This window comes from Microtus pennsylvanicus, chromosome 9 (genome assembly GCF_037038515.1).
Source record: "Microtus pennsylvanicus isolate mMicPen1 chromosome 9, mMicPen1.hap1, whole genome shotgun sequence".
Lineage (NCBI taxonomy): Eukaryota > Metazoa > Chordata > Mammalia > Rodentia > Cricetidae > Microtus > Microtus pennsylvanicus.
Window position 1 is genome coordinate 40,545,558 of NC_134587.1, and position 23,540 is coordinate 40,569,097.

The 23,540-nt window shown below is 55.2% G+C and overlaps 1 protein-coding gene across 6 annotated transcripts in view; it reads left to right on the top strand.

The window, feature by feature from the left end:
* Positions 1-3,161: 3,161 nt before the first annotated feature.
* The window catches only part of Gpsm1 (G protein signaling modulator 1), a 28,285-nt gene continuing 7,906 nt past the window's right edge, over positions 3,162-23,540 (top strand). Inside the window, exons 1-10 of one of the 6 annotated variants that reach the window (XM_075985459.1) lie at positions 3,162-3,343; positions 10,527-10,748; positions 12,477-12,612; positions 12,876-13,018; positions 13,371-13,494; positions 13,737-13,852; positions 14,377-14,532; positions 15,339-15,447; positions 16,338-16,461; positions 22,854-22,924. In XM_075985459.1, coding sequence (XP_075841574.1) covers positions 3,276-3,343; positions 10,527-10,748; positions 12,477-12,612; positions 12,876-13,018; positions 13,371-13,494; positions 13,737-13,852; positions 14,377-14,532; positions 15,339-15,447; positions 16,338-16,461; positions 22,854-22,924 — 1,269 coding nt within the window. In that variant the 5' untranslated portion in view covers positions 3,162-3,275. Of the gene's footprint in view, positions 3,344-3,436; positions 3,783-4,988; positions 5,104-7,864; positions 8,045-10,526; positions 10,749-12,476; positions 12,613-12,875; positions 13,023-13,370; positions 13,495-13,736; positions 13,853-14,376; positions 14,533-15,338; positions 15,448-16,337; positions 16,462-18,599; positions 18,797-22,853; positions 22,925-23,540 lie in introns of those variants that run through there. The other 5 variants (XM_075985460.1, XM_075985462.1, XM_075985465.1 and 2 more) reach the window with 5 other exon arrangements.

The window sequence follows — 23,540 nt, forward strand, 5'->3', positions numbered from 1 at the left end:
TGGAGCTATTTTCCTCGGTGTGTGTGTGTGTGTGTGTGTCTGTGGGTATGTCATCTCCCTGAGGCTCTCGTGGGTGGGACAGACCATTTCCTTCTTGGCTCCTATGGAAAAATAACATAGACCCATCTATCTACTTGCTACTCCACCTCCCCAAGGCTTTGAAGCCCCCAACGACCATCAGTGGGTGATTCTGTCTTAGGAGAGTGTGTTTGATCAGGACAGCAAAGAAGAATTCACACCTACATCTTAAAAAAACAATTCTTTTCTTAGACCAGTGCACTTATTTGGAGACCAGGGTAAAATTGAGTACATTTTTTTTTACAGGTGAGTCTGGCTCTCTTTTCCTTCTCTCCCCAACATGTCTCCTTTCTTCTCCACTTACGTCTTCCTGTCTCTCTCACATACATCAGTTTGGAATATCTGGCAGAGGCTGTCTAGGTGCCATTGTCCTCAGTTAGACTTGGACTTGGGCTGGGCGGTGGTGGCACACACCTTTAATTCCAGCGCTCGGGAGGCAGAGGCAGGCGGATCTCTGTGAGTTCGAAGCCAACCTGGTCTACAAGAGCTAGTTCCAGGACAGGCTCCAAATCAAAGCAACAGAGAAACCCTGTCTTGAAAAAGCAAAAAAAAAAAAAAAAGACTTGGACTTGGTAGCACAACCAATGGCCTCTGGCCTCTGGGTTAGCCGCAGCCCCCTTAAGATCCTGAAGAAACAGCTCTGCTGGGGTAGGGGCCTGAGGAAGCAGCAGGTGGAAGACAGGGTCTAGATATTCATCACAGGGGTATTCAAATCCACTCCTGAACCAGGGTGACAGGCCCAGGACAAGACCAAGTTTAGGCTTGAGAAACCCAAGTCTGGCAGAAGACCTAGAATGAGTCACTACTGCCACCTTGTGCATGACACAGGCCATCAGGTGACGACCACAGGAAGTCATCTGGTCGTGTAGTGTGAAGATGACTGGAGCTGATATGAACCCCCTGGCGCTCACCTGATGCGCGGTGATGACAAAGCCACCCATCACCCACCCTTGGCCAGCATCAGTAGGATAGCTATTGGTGATGCCCAAATGGGAAATTGTTTTCTTCCCTCAAATCTTTAATAGGGAGGAAATACAAGCATTAGGGTTGAGGCCGAATTCTCCATTCTGCTGCTCCAGAATCTTTACGGGTGGAGGTAACTAGGTTCCTAGCTGTGCACAGGCAACGGAGCGGTGACAGGGGAGGGGTCAGAGGAAGGAGCTCTTTTTCAGGCTGAACAGATATGGGAGGGGGTACTCAGAGCTAGCAGGAGACAGGCAGAGATGTGGGTGGATACCCCAAGGATCCCTCCTGCCATAAACCCATCTTGCCCTTTTTTATGAGAGTCCTCTAGGTTGAGCCTATTCCCTCATCCCTCACCACATTCCACCTGAAAAGGCCCCTGATGAGAGAAGCTACCCTGGCTGTGTAGTGGAGGGTGTGCCCTGCATGAGGGCAGGGCTTCCCCAGAGTCCAGTACAAGTGTCACGGTGTTCTGATACCAGCAGTGTGTGTTGTTTACCAAGAAACATATGTACTGCACAGGCTGGGACAGGGTTGGCTCCTTTGCAGGTGACAGAACTGAAACAAAGAGAAAGTAGCTTGTTTCTAGTCACTAGGGACAGAGGTAGCCTTCAAGTTCAGGTCTTTCTCACTCAGAGCCAGAATTGTCAGCCATCGCGCTTCAGAGGATCCCTGCAAACGTGGACTCTCACAACCTGTGCCCCCCACCCCTGCCTCAAGGAAGAAAGAAATTGGTACATTTTGACAATTTCGTGGCCCACATATCCCCTTAACTTCAGAACTCTCTAACACTATGTGTGGGGCGTCTTGGTTTGGTCCCTGGCAAAGCTGGGGACCCACAGGGGATTGTATGGCTGTAGTGTGTCTCTAAGGGCCTCCTAAAGCCAGGAGCTGGAGACATAAGCCCAGCCTGACCCCCAGTGGGCCACAGCAGCCACTTCCATTTGGCGCCCTTTGAGGGGAATCAGGAAGTGCCTGCAGTCCAGGGCCTCCATGCTGGAGACTTCAGCAACCGTGGGTGGTTCCTGGCCAGCCACAACACCCACCCTGCCTCAGCCAAGTGAGAGCAAGGCCTGGCTCCTGTGGTCTTAGGGGGAGGTGTGGGGACAGCAGTCAGCCAGAGCCTCCTCGCCCCAGGCACAGATGGTTCTCATTGCTCCTGCCTGTTCTTTCCTTGGAAAACAAACCAGCTCTGGGCCAACAGACCCGTTTTATCTCATGTTTGTTTTTGTTGCCGGTTTTTTTTTTCTTTGCCTGAAGCCACTGTGGGCTGCGCCTGCAGGGTCTGTCTAGGGTGACCTTGGCATGGTGTCTGTCTTCAGGCCTGGGGCCAGGGAGGAAGAAAAGCTGCCCGGGAGGTAGCCATTTGCTGCACCCCGACTCAACCCTGTACCACTGAGGGTCACTGCTACTTTTCCAAGAATGTTGGGACTGGGCTGGAGAGCGGAGCAGAGAGCTAGGTGAGTCCCAGGAGGATTGGAAGATGAATGGTACCAGGCTCCCTGGTGTTCTACCAGTATGCTTTCCAAATGGTTGCATTCACAGGTACTGGCAACATGAAGTCTGGTGGTAAAAGCCCTAGGAAGGTAGGGACTTGCCCAGGGCCCCACAGCATCCCCCTCCCCCAGGTCAGGAAGACCCATATTCTATTCTCCTTAGCCCTGGGTGCATCTGCGTGATGTCTACCCCACAAGAGGTGACAGGAAAGGAACAGGATGAGTGTGTGCGTGCGTGTGTGTGTGTGTGTGTGTGTGTGTGTGACAGCAAAGGCAAAAAAGAGGTTTCAACACCTCAACCAGAGTGTAGGATGTAGTGATGTGTGGTGTGTGTGTGTGTGTGGTGTAAGAAAAAGGGATAATATGTAGGCACTCCAGGGGCTTACCAGGTCTTCTGCCAACAACAAAAAAGGGCATCCAGCATTGCCCTCACTAAGCCTACGACGCTCCCAGCACTGGACCTCAAAGACAGGGCCCCGCCCACCCCCGCCCACCCCGCGGAAGGCGGGACCGCCGCAGTGGTGGCCGGTGGGCGCCTGCCCCTCCTCACCCTCCCTCCGCCTGGCGGCGGTGACATCACGGCTCGGGCGGGAGGGGCGGTGGCACCCCAGCACATCACTTCCTCGGCGCCTCGCGCGGACGCGCGGACAGCCAGACGGACGCGCGGACAGGCGGGCAGATCGGCGGGCGGACGGCCGCAGCGCGGGGCGGTGCTCCTGCTCGGCGCGTCCCCGACTCATGGCGAGTCCAGCCCCGCCCGCGGCCGACGAGCTCCCGGGCCCGGCCGCCAGGCGCCTCTACTCCAGGTAGTTCGAGGACCGGGATGGGGACGGGGACCCGAGCGGCGGGCGCGGGCGGGAGGCTGCCGGCCCAGAACAAAGGCTGCGGCGGTGGCGCGCAACGTGGCCGGGGACGCGCCTCCCTAGCTCTGCGCAGAGAGCGGAGGGGACACGGGGCCCAAACATTGGCCCCGCGGTAGAGGGGCTGGGGGCTGGGTTCTGCCTGCAACCCGTCCCGGTGCCAGAGGGGCTTACAAGAGGGGCACTCCTCCACCGAGCTCTGCGGGCCCCTGAATAGCCAGAGATGGCAGGGTTCGTTGCCAGAGGAGTTTGCCTCTCAAGCCTGGGACTGCCATGACCCGGTGCTGGGGTGACATGGCCACGATCCAGGCAGTCATGACGGGGCCCTGCCTTCACTAACTATCCCCAGCCTCAGGCCAGCAGGACCTGGGCCTCAGCCAGGCAGGTGGGTGTGCCTCCTCACAAAGGCTTTTGCCTTCCAGGCAGGTTCACAGGTGATCCAGCGGTCTGTGCTCTGTACCCACGCCCACTGGGGATGACAGGATAGCCCTGCTTCTGGCTGCGTGCCTCCCTGGTGACTCCGTCCTGATGAGGGTGTTCCCCATGAGGTGTTGGTTCCAGAAGTGGACAGTAGCCGGGGTGCTGCCAGTTCACCCTGGCCTCAGGCTGAACTGGAAGGGCCTGAGTGTTGGGCAGGGTCTGCAGATTGTCACTAGCCCTAGAGGAAGGCCCAGCTCCTTGCTGTGAGCTTCTGACTCCCGCCTCTTCTAACCCTTCCCCAGATCTGGGGCCTCTGTGCTAGGAGCCAATCCTGAAGACATCTGCCCCAAGTGAGATGGCCTATCTGCTAGCCAAGCTCTACCCAGTCCCCCCAAAGATCAAAATGAAGGTTTGGTGGCTGGTGAAGAGAGGCTTGCCCCTCCCCATTCCACTCCGCTGCAGCTCAGAGACAGTATCCCCATTGTGTGGTGTTGAGATCAAGCCTGAGCCCTAGTCTCTGCCTCCTGGTTATAGTGCAGGGGTAAGAGGTTTGCTGGCAGCTTCTTCTTAGAGTCTCCCTGGGAATGGAAGCTGTACAGGGTCACATTTACCTCAGGACCAGCCACTTGTGAGGAGGAGGTGCTACGAGGCAGCGTGTGTGTGTGTGTGTGTGTGTGTGTGTGTGTGAGAGAGAGAGAGAGAGAGAGAGAGACACAGAGAGAGAGAGAGAGAGAGAGAGAGAGACAGAGAGAGACAGAGACGGTGGGGGGGGCACTATTCAAAGCACAGGTCTCCAAGCCGTGTCAGTTGCCCCCAGTTCTCCCTTGTGGTGACTCACTAGGCAGAATCCAGGCCCTGGGTAGCTCTCACTGGTTAGGGACAGTATTCAGGATACTGGTTGAGGCCCTGAGCTCAACCTGGCATCCCTCCAAGCTGAAACCCAAGCTGAGCTCAGAGGGTTGAGCTGGGACCAGATTTAAGTTTGAACAGCCAAGAGACCTTCCCACAGGGCCTTCCAGGCCTATGAGCTCTTTGGTCTCCATGGAGGGGTCCCAGCCAGGCCTGGGCAGCCAGTCCCTGGCTTTGATAGGCTGGGCAGATGTGACAATTTGAAGCAGGTCTTAGAGAGGGGTCCAAGAAGAAAAGTCTCTGCCATCAGGCCCAACAACCTGTGGCCACTGGAACTAAGAAGAAAGAAATCCATGCATGTCCTGTTCCCACGTCAACCCCCGGGTGACCAGGGAAGCTTGCATGCTGACGTAGGAGCCGGGACTGTGGCTGCTCAGGTACATGGATGCCTAGGTGAACTGGATCCACCATGTCTAAGAAGTCCTGTGGCTTTTCTGGGCTGATGGCATCCATCTTCCTAGGGGCATCCCCACTCTCACTGACGTCTGTCTGAGATGGGGCTGAGGAGCTGAGAAGAGCCAGAAATGTGCCACTGAACTACCAACTCTGCATGGAGTGTTGAGAGGAGCTGGCGCGGAGAGTCAGGGACACTGGGAGGGGCGGGGTAGAGGAGGGAGGCTCTCTGTTGAATCTCCCTGGTCCACTAACACTGGGGCCAGCGCAGGGGCTTGGGATAGAGGGTTCCCAGAGAAATGAACGAGCAGCTAGGAAATCCCTGCAAATCCTCTTTTGGCCTCCCAGCCCCAGAAGGCGGCACATAGCTAAGTGCCAAGACAGGCTGGGAAGGGAGGGGTGGAAGGGGAACATACATTGAGGTGGCCTTACAAAGGCATCCCTAGGTATGGGCAAGTCCTCTGTGGCTGCATGGCCAAGCAGTACTGGCCCCATCCACCCTACCACCTCTTTCTGTGTCTTTCCCCCAGCACTGGCCCGCACAGGACCATTCCCTATCCTAGCCCCAGTAGCACTGCAAACCTGATCCTCAGGTACCTTCCTGAAGCTGAGGTCTCCTTTCCCCTCCAGCAGTTTGCTATTCCCACCATGCTCCCTCCCAACCTTTCTGTTTCTTGCTGTCTCCCTCTTTTCCCGGCTGTTGAGGGAGGGTCAGTGGTGGTGCTTCCTTCTAGGACTGAACAGGGGGAGCTGGAACAGCAGTGAGCAAGGGGCTCTCAAGCCTTTGGCCAGGGACCAGTGCCGGGTGACTGCTCTCCGGTGAAGGAGGCAGGACAAAGATCAGGTAGAGCTAAGGGGCCAGCTGGTTGTAGGTACCAGAGGACACCAGGAGCCTTAAGGGGACAGGCAAGTGAGATCAGAAGGCCAGGGCGACATGGGCAGAATGTGTCTGGCCACTAGGGAGTCAATTACTGCTTCAGTGGCTGGGATACGGCAGGCAGTACCTGGTTCCCGGTTGTTGTGATCTGGCATATTTAAGTGGAACGGTGCAGGACTGTGATCTTTTAAAGTGGCTCGGTTGGTGACTCGGCTTGGGATCAGGACCTCAGTGTGGAGGTGGATCCGCTGGGGTGGTGAGGCGAAGGATTGCTGTTTACTTGTTCAGCAATAGGTCTGTCTAGCCAGAAGACAAACCCCGGGGAGAAGTTGCTCACTCCCAGGGTTGGGGTGGTGAGGCTGGTGGGAGACACTAAGATCCGAACCCCTTATGACTTCGATCCAGAACTTCAGGGGTAGGAATTCAGGTAAGGAGCAGGCAGGTCTTTCAGAGGCCTCAGATTACCCAGCATCTGTTTGTTCAAATGGCTGTAGCCCCTGGGCATATGAACACCTTGACAGGTGACAGCTGAGCAGTCCCTTGTGGGTCTGCGAGGTGATGTGGGAACACAGAGGTTTCAGGAACTTCTCTGCCCAGCCACATCAGTCTGGCTGGCCCCAAGAGTACAGGAGAGAGTGAAAAGCAAAGCGGGCACGTTAGCGAGGAGGCAGGGAGGCCCAAGAGAGCTCCCCTGGGGGCGGGGTTCTGGGCTGTACTCTGATACTCTTGGCCAAGGTATTCCATGAATGGAACCCCTGTCTCTACAGAGCCTCAGAGCAGAACTGAGTTATCCAGGGTCTGGAAGCCCTCTCCACCCTGGAGTTTCTATCTCCAGGACTAAGAGCTCAAAGTGCTGTCCAATCTCCTGTGACTGCAGCTATACCCCTTCTCTGGATTCCACAGCCAAAAGGCATATAGCTTGGCTGGAGGGCTTCCGGGGGTGGTCCTGTCATCACTGGGATGAGGCCAAAACGGGGCAGTGGTCTAGCGGAAGGCCTCTGAGAGCCCACCAGCACACTGCCCCCAGGCACTGGATTAGGCCCTCATCCTGTGGGCCTCTGTCCATAGGTGGGCATTGGTAGCTCCCCTCCTTTCTTGGAGCCCCTCCCTTTGCCCTGGTCGGGCTGAGAAGGTGTCTGGGAAATTAGAAGTTAAGAGGAAAATCTCAGCTTCCCTGGAAGCAGCATCTGCAGACCCCTCATGGCCCTATACCCTGGTTAGACCTGGAACCTGGAGCTTACCTTAAAGAGCTGGACAAGTGTAACAGCAGGCAGGAGTCCTGCAGGGTGAAGAGGACTCCGTGTTCCAGGTCAGATGAGTTGCCCATGCCAGGATCCAGGGCAGAACAAACGCCAGGGGCTGGAGAGAGTGAAGAGGCCAAGTACAACCTTGTCCAGAGTCCTAGCTTTGCCCAGCCGTGGGACGAGCTCTCCTAGCCTGCATTCCCGGTGGTAGGCTCCGGCTTCCTGCCAGCCTGTGTCAGCACGTGGTGGGGTGCAGAGCTGGATTTGGGGGCTCTCATGCACTATCCCTACCATCTTTCACCTCTAGTGTTGCCAGCGGCAGCTATGTGCAATCCTAACACTCCTGAAGTCCCTGAGTCCTGGGTCTGACCTGCATAAAAGTTAACCAAAGGATTGGCGCCATGCTTGCTGCCCAGCCCCCAAGGAGGACAGAAGGGCAATAGAGGATTACCTCAGGCTCCCCGCCCCACCCCCATCTACCATAGTGCTCATCCATCCATCCTGAGCTGCCCTTGATCCTTCCATCCACATCATATCCAGGGAAGGAGGGATGTGCTGTTGAAGAGCTTGGGGTCTCCTGGAACCCAGCCTTGGAGCCTGAGATTGGCACATCTCCTGGGACCATAACCAGAACTCTGTGATGCAGGCTACCACCATGGAGGGCCAGCCGTTGGCCCTGAGCTTGGCAGAGAAGGCTGTGTGCAAGGTGGTCTATGGTGCCCCTCGCCCCCGCCCCCTGCTACTGCCTGTGGGCCTGGAGCTGTGGCTGTATGTGCAGAAGATGCGCAATCTACAGAGAAAGAGGTGGGGACCAGGCAGGCGCCAGGCTTCAGGGCTGGGTGTCTGGGTGGGCCCAGGCATGATTTGGGAGTGTCTTGGAATCGGGGAGGGACAGGAACCTGCAGAGAAAAAGGTGGACTGGTGTCAAGGTGGGTGCTTGGCATGGTTCAGGGGTGTCTTGTGGGGAGGGGCTCTTTGTGTCGTGACCCGAGTCAGTTCTCTGTCTGGTACAAAGTAACCACATTGATGCCCCTCCCGGCATATTCTCCAGGGCTTCAGCCCCTAGCTTCTCCCAAACTTTTCCTTTCTGGGTGCCGGATCTCTGGACTAGGAGGATGGCAGGGTGCGATGGCAGTTCCCCCCAATCAGCAGTACCCCCATGTAGCAGACACTCCTGTATAGTCCTCTAGAAGGACGGCAGAACGGAGCCGTATCTGGCTGCTGAGAACCATGGGGCAGGGACAAATAGGCCTTAATTAAGAAGCCAGAACTTGGCACTGGCCACAGGAGAGATGATGTCTTGTGGCTGGTTGCCACGGTAACCATGCCTCTTGTGGCCAACGTGGCATCTGATGGCCTTTCCCAGAGGGCTTGGTAAGGTGGCTGTTGGGCAGTTCAGTGTGGATGGGAGTCCCTGAAATAGCAGGGTAGGTGAATAGCCCAAGGGCCTGACTTCCTGGTGTCAAGGCCACTGCCTTTCCCTGGAAGTGGCTCTGGGAGGAAATAGAGAAGTAGGGGGTGGGGAGAGAATCCTTGAGCCACTTCAGCCAGAAGCCCATTCTCCCGGATGCCAGGTGTGTTTGTAATGTCCTGCATACCCCTTTCTGATTATGTCACTGTCTTCAAATGTCACGCCTGGGCCTCAGCCCTGGTAAAAAAAAAAATGTCTGGACTGTGTGGAGAAGGGGCAGGCCTCCACAGTCTCCCTATGGCAGACAGACCTGACAGACCCAGAGAGTGACCCTCACACTGAACAGGGTCCTAGCTGGCATAGCATGGGTGTTTGGTAAGCAGACTGGGTGATAGCTAGAGATGCCCTAGCAAGAAAAGCCCAGACTGGACCACGAAGGCAGCTACCAGAAGCCTGAGAGTCAGGAGACAAGGTCTTGCCCACCCATCCTGAGAATTCACGTTCCATTCCCTGGGCAGAGTGGAGACACCTGATCTTCTGGTGTCAGAAGAGAAGGGCAGGACAGCCAGTGGTTGGCTTCTGGAAAATCAAGGACCTTACAAGTGGTGACTATACTACAGAAAAGAAGTCATAGGTGCTGTGGGCTTTGGGATAACACTAAAGGGACTTGACACCGTAGCGTGATTCCCAGGATACTGGCGTGTGGGCATGGGCAGGGTGGAACTTAGAGTGCTCTGAGCTCAGGGATGGAGATGTGTGGGCCAGCTTCTCAGGGGACCGTTGGCTCCACCATCTATTCACATGACAGTCTTATCTTAGGAAAGTTCAAAACACTCCATTTTCTTGATAACACAGAATACAGAGACTGTGTTTTGCAGTTTGTGTCAAAGAACCTTTGGTTAAAATGCTTCGCGTCTCTGTCCTTGATTTTTCTTTTCCTTTTTTTTTTTAAAGATTTATCTATTTATTATGTATACAACATTCTGCCTCCATGTATGCCTGCATGCCAGAAGAGGGCACCAGATCTCATTACAGATGGCTGTGAGCCACCATGTGGTTGCTGGGAACTGAACTCAGGACCTCTGTAAGAGTAGCCAGTGCTCTTAACCACTGAGCCATCTCTGCAGCCCCATTTTTCATCCCTTCCCTGCATCGCTCTGAATTTGACTGATTCTCGTGACACAGAGGAGGGGACAGCATCTTGGGCAGCAAGGCACTTGAAGTTGACCTTAAAATTATTCAATCAGTCCTGGTGGTGGTGGCACACACCTTTAATCTCAGCGCTCGGGAGGCCGAGGTAGGTGGACTCTGTGAGTTCGAGGCCAGCCTGGTCTACAGAGCGAGTTCCAGGACAGCCAGGGCTGTTACATAGAAAAACCCTGTCTTGAAAAAGCAAAACAACAACAACAAATTATTCAATCAGAGCTTGGTCAAATGCTACGTGTCTGTTATTCTAGTTTTGGGGGAGGCTAAGGCAAGAGAATTGCTTGGGCCTGGGTAGCATAGAGTGACTCCGACTCAACAGTGAAAAGTGAAGCCCGGAAGTGGTGACACACACCTTTAGTCCCAGCACTTGCGAGGCAGAGGCAGGCAGATCTCTGAGTTCGAGGCCAGCCTGGTCTACAGAGTGATTTCCAGGACAGCCATGATTACACAGAGAAACTCCATCTCAAAATAACAAGAACAAAACAAAAAAAGATGTGGTCAGGGCAAGCTGAACAGCTGGGGCACTGTATCTGCTCGGAGGCATGAATTCCCAGCAGGCGTATCGGTGAACAAAGCTGTGGCACGGGCAACAGCTGCTGAGGCACACTGTCTCTGTTGTGACCACAGAGGGTCCCCAGGGACGGGCCGTAATACTCCTTCTTTGCCCAGGATGGAGGCGTCCTGTCTGGAGCTGGCACTGGAAGGCGAGCGGCTGTGCAAGGCGGGGGACTTCAAGGCAGGTGTGGCCTTCTTTGAGGCCGCCGTGCAGGTGGGCACTGAGGACCTGAAGACACTCAGTGCCATCTATAGTCAGCTGGGCAATGCCTACTTCTATCTGAAGGAGTATGCCCGGGCCCTGCAGTTCCACAAACATGACCTCCTGCTGGCACGGTAAGTACTGGAGAATTGTGTCCTGATGGCACTAGCCTGGTACCCTGCCCTTGAGGAGGTTGGAAGGTGCCGGTCTCTCTGAGCCTGGAGAGCCCAGCAGGTGGCCCTGACCTGGAAGGGGCATTTGGGGGCCTCTTAGAGGTCTGTATTCAAGTCAAGGTGTGTGTGTGTGTGTGTGTGTGTGTGTGTGTACACATGTCTGTCCATGCGTTCTGTTTGGCCACCTGTGCCTGCTGGGACTCTTTCTCCCTGAGCCTATGTCTCTACCCCTATAGCTGTTCCTTTTCTGTGGTCTTTTTTTTTTATTTTAATTTATTTATTTATTAAGGATTTCTGCCTCCTCCCCGCAACCGCCTCCCATTTCCCTCCCCCTCCCCCGATCAAGTCACCCTCCCTCATCTGCTCCAAGAGCAATCAGGGTTCCCTGACCTGTGGGAAGCCCAAGGACCGCCCACCTCTATCCAGGTCTCCTAAGGTGAGCATCCAAACTGCCTAGGCTCCCCCAAAGCCAGTACGTGCAGTAGGATCAAAAACCCACTGCGATTGTTCTTGAGTTCTCAGTATTCCTCATTGTCCTCTATGTTCAGCTAGTCCGGATTTGTCCCATGCTTTTTCAGACCCAGGCCAGCTGGCCTTGGTGAGTTCCCGATAGAACATCCCCATTGTCTCAGTGTGTGGGTGCGCCCCTCGCGGTCCTGAGTTCCTTGCTCGTGCTCCGTCTCCTTCTGCTCCTGATTTGGACCTTGAGATTTCTGTCCCGTGCTCCTCTGTCTGTCTCTGTCTCCTTTCATTGCCTGATGAAGGTTAATATTCATGAGGATGCCTATGTGTTTGTCTTTGGGTTCACCTTCTTACTTAGCTTCTCTAGGAACATGCATTATAAGCCCAATGTCCTTTATTTATGGCTAGAAATCAAATATGAGTGAGTACATCCCATGTTCCTCTTTTTGGGTCTGGCTTACCTCACTCAGGATAGTGTTTTCTATTTCCATCCATTTGTATGCAAAATTCAAGAAGTCCTTGTTTTTTACTGCTGAGTAATACTCTAATATGTATATATTCCATACTTTCTTCATCCATTCTTCCATTGAAGGGCATCTAGGTTGTTTCCAGGTTCTGGCTATTACAAACACTGCTGCCATGAACATAGTTGAGCATATACTTTTGTTGTATGATAGGGCCTCTCTTGGGTATATTCCCAAGAGTGGTACCTTTTCTGTGGTCTTGAGTTCAGATTTACTCCTTCCTTGCCATCTGTTAGTGATCTTGCCCCCAGGGACTCCCTGTTCTCCCTGTGAACTTTAACCCCTTAAAGGCCTATGATCTCCCTCCTGCACACTGCTCAAATTTCCCACCATTCCTGAGTTTCTACCCTGATGTCTCCAGTTTTATCCAACCTCTGACTGTTGTTTTCTACAGTGTCCTACAGGGCCTTTCCCTTGTTCCACATTCAGCCCAGCTCCTTATTGAGACCTCAGAGCCACCCTGACTTCCTAGATGGGGATGGGGGTTTGGGGGAGCAGCCCATCCTCCCAGCCCTGCTCACCAGGGAGCCCATCCTGGCCTCAACACTCAGTCCAGATCTGGTGCTAGTGGCCTGAACAAGGGTTTGCTGATGGATGTGTCGAGCTAACTCTTGCCAGGCCTTCTCTAAGGCTTTTTTGGCCCTTGCTCAGCTCAGGGCCCAACTAGACCCCTGCCTGCTCCTCATTCCTTGCTACCTTCTAGGGCCATTGGCGACCGCATGGGGGAGGCCAAGGCCAGTGGGAATCTAGGCAACACACTCAAGGTCCTAGGCCGGTTCGATGAGGCCATCGTCTGCTGCCAGCGACACTTGGACATTGCCCAGGAGCAGGGGGACAAGGTGGGTGGTTGGCCCCTTGTATGTTCTGCCCATCCCATTCCTGGTGGGGCTCTTAACCTCAAACATTAGCAGACAGAGCAGTGACCCCGGCCGTCTCTGCCATCCAACTGGCAGAGGATAGAAGGGGTAGGGAGTAGAACCGGGTCTGCCCTTCCACAGGGACCTAGCAGGCCAGGGGACTGTGCAATCCCTGCAAGTGTACTTCGGGGTGAGTTCTCTGGGGGACTACAGAACATGCCCTCCTACCCTGCTGCTGCCCACAGGTTGGGGAGGCAAGGGCCCTCTACAACATTGGCAATGTGTACCACGCCAAGGGCAAGCAGCTGTCCTGGAATGCCGCGCAGGACCCTGGGCACCTGCCACCTGATGTCCGCGAGACGCTGCACAGGGCCTCTGAGTTCTATGAGTGAGTGAATGGGGAGGGCTGGCATCACGGGGTGGGAACTGCTGGCGCCAGGCTTGTCTGATCGCCCCTGTGTTCCACAGACACTTCTTGAGCCAATATGTGCCAGGCAAGGAACCGGGCAGGATCCCAGACACAAAATATCCCCACATACATCAGCCCTAATGCTTTGTGGCCACCCTTCCCCTCCCACACACCTGTCTGACCAAACCAGGCTGAGGCTCAGATGTCACCCTGAGCCACCTGTCTTCTGGGAGGACCCCTCAGTACTTTCCGACCTCAGGGTGGGGGGAAACTGTAAGCTACTCTTCTGGTGTTTGGAAGGGCACAGCTCAGACAGACTTGGTCCCCCTAGGAGGAACCTGTCCCTGGTGAAGGAACTAGGCGATCGCGCAGCCCAGGGCAGGGCCTATGGCAACCTGGGTAACACCCACTACCTGCTGGGAAACTTCACTGAGGCCACAACCTTCCACAAAGAGGTGAGTTGGGCCTGGGTGCTGGGGCAGGGATGCTACAGCAGGAAAGCTTAGGGTCACCCCTCAGAGTCCTCAACAACCGGGTAGCCCCACTGATCCCCCAGCTCCTGCTGTATTTGGTCCTGGAGTTCCTGTTTGCTCCCCTGGACACCCAGATCAAATCAGCACCTTGGGCAGGAAGGCATCCCTGGCTGTGTCTAGGGTTCCAGGGTTATGTGGTAATCTGAGATTGGGTCTGTCTGCAGCGCCTGGCCATTGCCAAGGAGTTTGGAGACAAGGCGGCTGAGAGGAGGGCCTACAGCAACTTGGGCAATGCCCACATCTTCCTGGGGCGCTTTGATGTGGCTGCTGAACATTACAAGTAAGCCCTGGGTGCACTGGATGACAGGCTACACAGAAATGCCCATCCCAGAGGGCAGCCCCCGGGGTGCACTGACCACCAGGCTACAGAGATCCCCCTCCCATGCTCCAGGGGGATCACTCATCACTTAGTATTCCCAGGAGCCAGTTGGGGACCCTGGCTGCCCTGCAAAAGGCCAATTCATGAAGCTCAAGGTGTCCCTGACCTCTGCTGAAGTATTTACTTAGTCCGTTGCTTCCTGGGTAGAGGGTGGCCTCTAGACACAAAGGAACTTCAGGACTGGGCCTACTGTAGGACCTATGTGCTCATCTGTGGTTCTGAGCTGTGGACACTTGGTCTTGGCTCCCCTGTGAAGTGTCATCAGCTTGGTGATCAGTGGCCTTACCCATTCCTTAGCCTAACCCACACACGCACGCACATCTGGGGCTGCGAATGAAAAGCTATGGCCACTTGAAGAGAGGTGTTCCGGGGAGGAAAGGAGACACTGCCACCCGCCTAGGTACTGACTCTCTCATTCTGCACAGGAAGACGCTGCAGCTGTCCCGGCAGCTCAGGGACCAGGCAGTGGAAGCGCAGGCCTGCTACAGCTTGGGCAACACCTACACGCTGCTGCAGGACTACGAGCGTGCTGCTGAGTACCACCTGCGGCACCTGGTCATTGCGCAGGAGCTGGCTGATAGGTGTGTGTGCCAACGAGGCCTTGGCCGGGCCCGGTACAGTGACGGCCTGGGTGTGAGTCCCTGCTCCCCTGCTAGGACAGCGAGGTCAGAGCAGCCTCCCACCCAGGCCCTGGGGCGGGGGGGGGCGCACACTTTAAGCAAATAGGTAAACCCAAGGCTTGCACAGGCCCTTGACAGGCCCTGGGATGGAGAAAGGTTTTTCCATCACTTAGACCTGCATCATTCTCCCCATGGCAACATAAATCTCATGGCCTCCAATTCTGAAATAGCAGCCTTAGATGCATATCTGCTGTACCAGGCAGGGTCTCAGGGCCACAGGTGGGCTATAGTGTGGGGGATTCTCTCCAAGAGCTGCCCTATCCCCAGGACTTTTTACCCCTTGGAGGGGCAAATAATGGAAGTGTTCTAGAACTAGAGACAGTGGCGGTACAACAGTGGGAACAGCTAAAGTCATTACTCGCTTGGGACCCTGGTGAGGGAGCTTGGAGCAGGGGATATTACCTTGATGGCCACTAGGGGGCGAGCCAGGCTTTGAGCAAGAGGACCCAAAGGCTGAGCCCTGAGGGCTCTATGAAGGTCTCAGCTGGCCCCAGGGTAAGCTGATCACAGACTCAGTTGATCAAGTTAATTCTTTCAGCAAGAAAGAATAAAAGTGCAGCTGGTTGTGCCCAGGGCCCATGGGCCCCTTGGGCAGCGGAGGAGTCACTGTGCTGTTGGTACCTTGTGTACCAGGGTTTGGAGACCGTCAGGGACTTGGGGCCACAGGCAGTCCTGGGAGGCAGGTGTGATTGTCTAACCTTCTGCAGGGTGGGAGAGGGCCGGGCATGCTGGAGCCTGGGGAACGCCTACGTGTCCATGGGGAGCCCCGCACAGGCCTTGACCTTTGCCAAGAAACATCTGCAGATCTCCCAGGAGGTGAGCTGGGCCCACTCCCCTAGGCCTCTGCTGGTGCCTCAGCAGCCGGTCATATCCTTCTGGGGGACCCCACTGGCCTTTCTGAACGTTGGGTCCCTAATGAATAATGGCCACGCATGTGTACAGGGGTCAGTGGATCTATGGAGAAGCAAGGATCTGTTTCCCACCCTTGGAGTGCTGGTGTCCCCTGTGTGGGGGACAGTGTTGGATTATGGGGATGCTGGGAGTAACCTCTTGGAGGGGGACCAGAGAGACAGAGGTTCTACTGTTCAGGAACTCCCTGGACACATCCCTAGGAAGCTGAGTTTCCCTCCTCTTGCTCAGTCACCTACTGTGGACAGTGCAGAGATATCCCAAGAAACCTGCCCTCCCTAACTAAGGGTGGGCCTCAAGCCCCCACAGCATCAAAAGGAGCTTCTTGGGCGCCCAGGTTCAGGTGGGAGGAGCAGAAGAGAGCCTGTCTGAAGGTCCCTCCACAGGGTGACCAGGCCCCCATCCCCAGAAGTGCACGCAAAAGTCACCAAAGACTGTGGCTCCCTGTATTCCTCATGTTGGGCTTGTACTCAGAAGGGCCCCACTGATGGAGCCTAAGAGACTGGCCCCTGGGGTTGAGACAGGTATAGCCCAGGGCAGGGACAAGCTGACCGCTCACAGGATATCTCCCAAGATCCTGAGTACTTCTAGGGTAGTCTAGAAGCCATCCAGAACACCTAGGAATCGACCTCTAGAATCAACTTTTGCTAGTGGGGACTGGCTCTCTAAGAAACCCAAGGTCTGGGGTCAGCCTAGGCTGTCCGGCAGGCCAAGGATGGTTGCTGGAGCCCTGTCACCACCACCAGAGCACAGTCCCAGGCCTCACCTGTCCATCTACCCACCCCTGCTTGCTTCAGATAGGAGACCGGAACGGAGAGCTCACAGCTCGCATGAATATTGCCCAGTTGCAGCTGGCACTGGGCCGGCTGACGAGCCCAGCAGCGGCAGAAAAGCCAGATCTGGCTGGCTACGAGGCACAAGGTGAGTTCTGGTCCTGAGGGCTGCGGTCTGCTTCTTCGTGGGCTCTGGCTTCAGACTGAGGGACAGTCAAAGCAGCATCCATCCAAGCAGGGGTATGGCAAGAGAGAAAATCAGGGGAAAAGACATAGGGTTCCATCAACAGGACTGACCCTTGGTTCAGGGAACAGGTCTGCCAGAAAGGGAAGCCCCGACAGCTGCTCCGTAAGGGGAGACCACTGCCCACTGCCCCAGGGAGCTCACAATGCTAGGAGAGAGACAAGTGGATACAGAACTGTGTTGCACTGTGATGTGGGGGATAGACAGGGTGTCCAGAGTTCTGGGGCGCAAACAGACCCCACTGGGGCAAACCAGAGATCAGGGGTAATTTAGTTGTTACTGTTCTGTTGCTGTAAAGAGACACCATGACCCAGGCAACTCCCATGGGGAAAGGCATTTAATTGGGAGCTTCTTTACGGTTTCAGAGGCTTCGTCCATCACGGTGGGGGAGTGTGGTGACAGGCAGGCGGGTGTGGTGTGCCCTAGGAGTACACACCTGATCTAAAAGTTGTGTGTCCAGCAAATGGACTTGGCTGGGCTTTTGATTTGAAGCTCTTGCTCTCTCTTTGGTTTTTTGTTTGTTTGTTTTTTCAAGACAGTTGTTTCTCTGTGAGGCAGGGACTGTCTTAGAACTCCTCTCTCTCTGGCTTTGAGCTCACAGTGATCCACCTACCTCTGCCTTCTGAGTGCTGCAGTTAAAGGCGTGTGCTACCACCGCCTGACTGAAGCAGGCTTTTGAAACTGCAAAGCCCATTCCAAGTGGCCATACCTCCTCCAACAAGGCCAGCTCTTAATTCTTAAACAGTTCCACTACCTAGGACCAAGCATACAAACATAGTCTTTAACAATAAGCATATAGGGGCTGGAGAGATGGCTCAGCGGTTAAGAGCATTGCCTGCTCTTCCAAAGGTCCTGAGTTCAATTCCCAGCAACCACATGGTGGCTCACAACCATCTGTAATGAGGTCTGGTGCCCTCTTCTGGCCTTCAGGCATACAAGCAGGAAGAATATTGTATACATAATAAATAAATAGTTAAAAAAAACAATAAGCATATAAAAATAGCCTTTGAGGGCTATTCCCATTCAAACCACTCCAAGGGGAAACTGAAAAAGGTTAGTCAGTAGCCAGGAACACCAATGAGGGATTGGTGGCCTGCTCTGCACTCTCCCTGAGATAGCGAGGACCTGTGGTCACCTCGAGCCCTTCCCTCCCTGATCCTGGTAGCACCACACGGCTAATGGCCAGAAGGCAGGAAATGGCTCCTTCCCAAGCAGCCTAGCAGCCAGAGTATCCATCATCCTGCTCTATAGGAGGGGCTTCTGGGAGGCTGGAGGGAGCCAGTCAGCGCCTGCCTGGAGTACTAATCAGGCAAAGCCATTTCAGTGACCTCATTCAGACTGATGATTGTCCCCTGCAGGTCAGACACTTAGTGAATGGAAGGACAGACTGTTCTCCACAAAGCAAACACATTAATACGAACAAAGGAGGGGCAAGGCAGATGCAGGCTGCTATGCTGAGTTGGCTTCTGGGGGCTCGTAGCTGCTCCCTCCCCCATGCCCCATTTCTTGAGTTTGCCAGGAGTGGAGCCCCAGCTATTCATGGGTCTTTTCCCAGGAGTACCCACTGACTCCAGCTCTCAGGATGTCGAGAAGGGATACTTCTTGCTATATGAGAGCCCCTAGTGCTTCAAACCTGGGAGTTTTCAGAGTGGCCCTGGTGTGGAATAGGAGGCTGGGGACAGAGGAGAGGAGCAAAGGCTTCTGGGACCCTCAGCCGTTCTATGTGGCGAGGGATGCAGCGATGAATGGGGTAGGATGGAACTGGACGGTGTGGGCCCATGGCGGGGGCTTTCCTGGAGTGAATATCTATATAGAGCTCTTAGCACAGCCCCCAGTCTGTGTACCCTGAGCAGGGCTGGGCGGCTTCTGGAAAGAGTCCCACAGAGGCGGCCAGCTCCTCATCCTGACTCTTTTTCCTCCTCCAAGCTAAGGGAAAAGTGTGTGTGGGGGGGAGTAAGTCACGAGTGAATGGCCAGGGACAAGGCAGCTCTGTCCTTCCCACATTGGCTTCTCTGCTCTGCCCTGCCTGCCAGACCCTTCCCAGCTGGGGCCCCCGGAAGTCTCCTCCCCACAGGGCTACTTGCGGCCAAAGGCCCGGGCCCTGGACACTGGAGAAGTTTATCCTCCAAGGAGGACATCAGGGAGAGGGAGCTGGTGCCCTGAAGTTCTGGGATGCAGCTGCTGAAGGCAGGCCGGCACTGTGAGAGTCTGGGTGGCCCTGAGGGAGACCCCCACTCAGGTGAGCAAGGAAGGAGCAGGGTAAGGAAGCCAGGAGAAAGCTAGACGCAGCTGAGACACTTGAGGAGGGCTGGCCCTGCCTCCTAGAAACTGACCAGGAGCTAGGCAGGTGCTTACCCAGTAGTTCTGGGTCAGGGGGGCTCAGTGGACACCCCAAAGGGCACAGACCCAGCAGGATTGGGGATAGGTGGCCTCCTGGGCCTGGGGAATTCATTCTGCTAGGGCTGGAGGGAAGTCACAGCCAGGGGAGCTGTGGCCTTCCGTTGTTAGACTCAGTCTGGTGTGGTATTTGCGTGTGGGCGTGGCCTGTGGGACTGTAGCACAGGGCACTCATTGTGGCCTTGCGAAAGTGGAGTGATTTGAGTGGGCTGTGGGGGGAAACGCGCATTTGGGCTTTGGGCAGTGATCCATGTGTGTTTTGAACTGAGCAGTGTGTGCTTGGAACATGGTGTGCTCTGTAGGTGTAATGGTGGCCAGGGGCTCGGGGCAGGCAAAGGTTCAGGTTTTCTCTCCAGAGCTGATGGACGTAAACAAGGGACTCGTTTGCAGGAAGACAGATCCCTTTACCTCCCCTTGGTGCTGTCTTCTCAGCCAGCAAAGCAGCAGCCCCAGACTGCCCTAGTCGGTGGGGCACTACCCTGCCAGCTGCTTCCCCTGCCCAGTCCCTCTGGTTGTGTGGCTGTCTGAGACCCTTATAGCATACTTGGCTATTCTGCCCATGCCACCCAGAATGCAGTGGTATGGGGAGCATTCAGGCGGAGTTTCCGAGTGACCTTTGGATGAGCATGCAAGGAAGAAAAGGAGCTAGTCCTGACCCCTGCCAGGCGTGACGGGCCTGGGCTACCCAGTGCACACAGTGACATGGTGGAAGCCCTCTGCTCTTGATGGTCTGTGGCCCTTCTCGTCCTCTGGGCCCAGAATTGTGGTATGAACACTTTGGGAAATGCACTAGAGGTCTTTCTCCACTTCACGGTCAGGGATGTTCTTTGTGCTTGGTGTGGTGTTTGAGGGACGGTGTAGGCTGTGGGCTCTAGTCTTGGTCCTGGCTGCCATAATCCTGCGTGTCACTGCCCCGTCTGGGAGGCAGACCTGCTGAGAATGACAGCCGGGCAAATCGCCAGAGTGCTGAGTCTGCTGCACAGATATGTCTGCAGCTGTTGGGGGCCGTAGAGAGGACCTACGGATCTGCAGACTCAGTAGACGGGAAGCAGATCTAACCAGGGGCTCACTGTGATCCCTGGCATGGAGAAGACACTAAAGGGTCAGGTGAGAGACTGACATAGGTCTGCCTGGAAGAAAAGAGCCAGTTTTTATGTATGGAGGTAAAACTACCACTAGCAGCCACCATGAACAGGGAATGGGGTGGGTACCTTCCCTTGTAGGGAGGGCTAGAACAAGGAACACACATACGTTTGGATGACTTTCCCTCAGACATAGTGGTCAGGAGCCTTCACAAGATAGTAACTGTCCATCTTGTGTGGGTAGACATGATAGAGAAGTTTCAAGACCTTGTACTATAGGTAGGGTGGACAGGAAGCTGAAGGAGGGGTTAGGGTCTGAGGCTTCGGTGGAGGTTTCTTAGCCAAGGAGGCCTGGCCGTTAGTACTGGCCGTACTTGACCTTTTTGACTCTAGACAGAGGATTCATTTAGCTGGGTCCAGTGGGCCTCTCCCTGTCTCCAGGAGGATGCCCGTCCTGAGCCAGCTGTGTGCTGTGGTTCAGAAGGACTGCTTAGTCACCACCACAGCTTGGGTCCACCCGTGCAGCATCGCAGGAGAAGGCCCTCTCTGCTCTTCAGAGAACTCATCCTGGTAGTCCTATCAGGACACGTGGAGACCCGGATGTCTCCATGCTCGTGTGTTAGACTTTCTCTCCTAACCCGGATACGGAGTGGGCACCAAGTGGCCCATGGCTGCTGTAACTGCCCCTGTGCCTGAAGGTGCAGGGTGTGTTGAAGACAGGAGAGACAGTGGCGGGGTTGGGGGGGCTCCTGGATGTCCAGAGCCACGCCTCTATGTATCTATCACTTGTTTGTAGTCTGTGTGTCGCGCCCCCACCCTCACCCCCCAACCTTACGTCCTTCTCAGTGGCTTTTCCTCCTGGGATCTTTTATTTCTGAACCACTCGAGGGCAGGACACAGGTTGTCTCCCTCAAAAAAAAACCCATCTTGGACAGTGGATGGAGTCACACATCCCTTTCTGATGGCCTTCCCTGTCTCACTGGGTGTGTGATGCTTTCACTAAAGGTTGGTCTGGAGCCATCTGACTAAAGGCCTAGTGACCATGCTGGAGACCTGGCTTGCCTTGCAGTAATCCCCATCATTTTGGTTTTTGAGAATATGGCTCAGGATGGCCTCAAGCTCACTACATAGCCAAGGGTGACCTTAAAGTTGCTGCTTTCACGAGTGCAGTGCTGACCACTTTTTCACACAATGCAACAGTGGCTAGGTCAGAGGGTAGCGGCCAGTTCCCCACACCTGTCCACCACTGGCGTTCACTCAGTACCCCTCCCCCTCGGCGGTGAGCCCTGTAGGGCAATGCTCCTCGTTGCACCCCCAGCCTCACAAGCCCCGCCCTGGATATGCATGCACTGTATGACGTGCTCATGAGCAGTAGGTGTCCAGTGCCTGTCCCGTGACTGCAGGATGCTTGGCAGACCCAGTGAGGGGTGGGAATGGTGGCAGGAATGTTGGGCTGTTAATGAGGTCCTGTTATCTGCAGCAGGCCAACAGGTCCTTTGAGAACTGGTACATCACACACAGGAAAGAGGCTGTGTCTTCAAATAGCCAGGCTCACTACACTCCTCTCTCCCCTCATCAGGGTCTGGGTCCTCCCAATACTGGCCCTTACCCAGTGTCCCCCTTGAATTGTCCATTTGTGGCTTGGCTGACCTGGCTGGCTCTCCCAAGACCTGGGCCTTGCAGGTAGTCAAAGCAGCTGTCTGCCGCGCACACCGTGCCCCCGTGTCTGCGCTCTGTGCGCTGACACCCAGTTACCGAGCTTCGGGCAAGGGGCTGGAGGTTAAAAACAGACACACACAGACAGTTTTTTTTTTTTTGACAGTGACACGGGTCATCCTTGAATTCCCCAAGAATGCCCCCTTTATTGTGTTCAGGGGCAGATTATATAGAGATAGCCACGCCCCAGCCAAACCCACCAGAAACCACTCTCCTGCCATCAGGAACTCCTGAAGGTCTCGTGCTCAGAGCAGCTATAGGCACTCAGATCAGGGGATTACAAGAAATTCAGGATCTGGGTTCTCACTGCTCCCAACAGCTGCTCAGACCAGGCTCACTTTCCCAGTCTCCTTCCCATCACTGACTGTGCTGGGAAAGACTAGGGTGAAGTAGCTCCCGACCCCACCTAGAAACGAAGGTCAGGGACCCCTAGGGCTGTGGTAGCACTGAGCAGTATGGGGTCAGGTAGTTGCTCCTTCCCTCCCAACTGTGGTTGTGGACTTGAGGGCTGGCGATATGTCTCCTGTGGGAGCCCAGAGCCTAGTTCAAACCATCTGCCAGGCCGTGCCCCCCCCCCAGGTTGTTCAGTGTCCAGAGTCCCCTGCAGCAGGACTGCCCTGAGGCACGTCACTGCTGCTCCAGTCTGGGTGGCCCACATGAGCCCCAGGGACCCAGAGGTTCCTCTCTGCCTCATCCCCATGTGGGTGCAGAAGGTCAGTTAGGGAGCTCAAGCATGGCTTCATGGAAGGGATGCTATGGATTACGCAGGCTGCCTTCCAGGAAGAAGGGATGGTACGTGGGGCATTGCTTGACAGGGAAAATCCCTTGTTTGTTGGACGGGGGTGGGGGGGACACCAAAGCTACCCCTGCTACATCCTTCCCAGGGCCACATTTGTCCTTAATCCTTGCCTGCCTTGTCTGGTGCCCACAGCCTAGTTTTTTACAAGACCCAGTGGACACTCAGAGACTATACTTCCCTGCACAAGAGGGATTTATGAACTCTGGCCCCAGGGCGTGGTACCGCTGTGTTCTTGGTCTCCCGGGTCCCTTGCTTGGCTGGTGGTCTCAAAGCTCAGGCTGATGGGCTGTGATCTCTTCAAGGAGCTAGACCCAAGAGGACACAGAGGCTGAGCGCCGAGACCTGGGACCTGCTGCGGCTCCCCCTGGACCGGGTGAGCTGGGGATCAGGGCTGGTGGCCCAGGGCCTGAGGAGCAGATGGCAGTGGAGACATGGTCAGCATGTGGGCCCTAGGTTAATGAGCCCCATGTGCAGTGTTTGCTGAGTTGTCAGCACCCTCTTAAGGGCCCTGTCCCCTGGGAGATAAATGTCCCTCCTCCAGCAGCCCGAGACCCTACAGGGAGCCCATCTGTCATTATTCCCCTGTGGGTGTTCCAACTCTACCCTCTGCATGAGCTTTCCCTGGGTGGCATGTCCAGGGTTCCTGTCTGCTCCCTGCCACTGGCCTGAATCTGGGGCAGGGAACACAGCTATTATTGTTGGAGAAGCTGGTGGGTTTTGTCAAACTTGGGGGGACTAGTATGGGTATTATATGGCCTGGACTCTCTGATCTTCTAGTTGTAAATAACCCTTGGGGCATAACATGAGTTCAAGCTCAGGAACACCTGTGGTCACCTCTGTTGCCTAGCATTCGAAGGCTGACATTTAAGGAAGATGGCACTCCTCAAATGTTTGTCTGTGCCCTCTCTGCTTCGTATTCCGTCCTTCAGAGTCCCTACTGTGTGTATCCAGGAAGGTGGGCAGCTGGGCCAGCTGCTGAGAGGAGACTT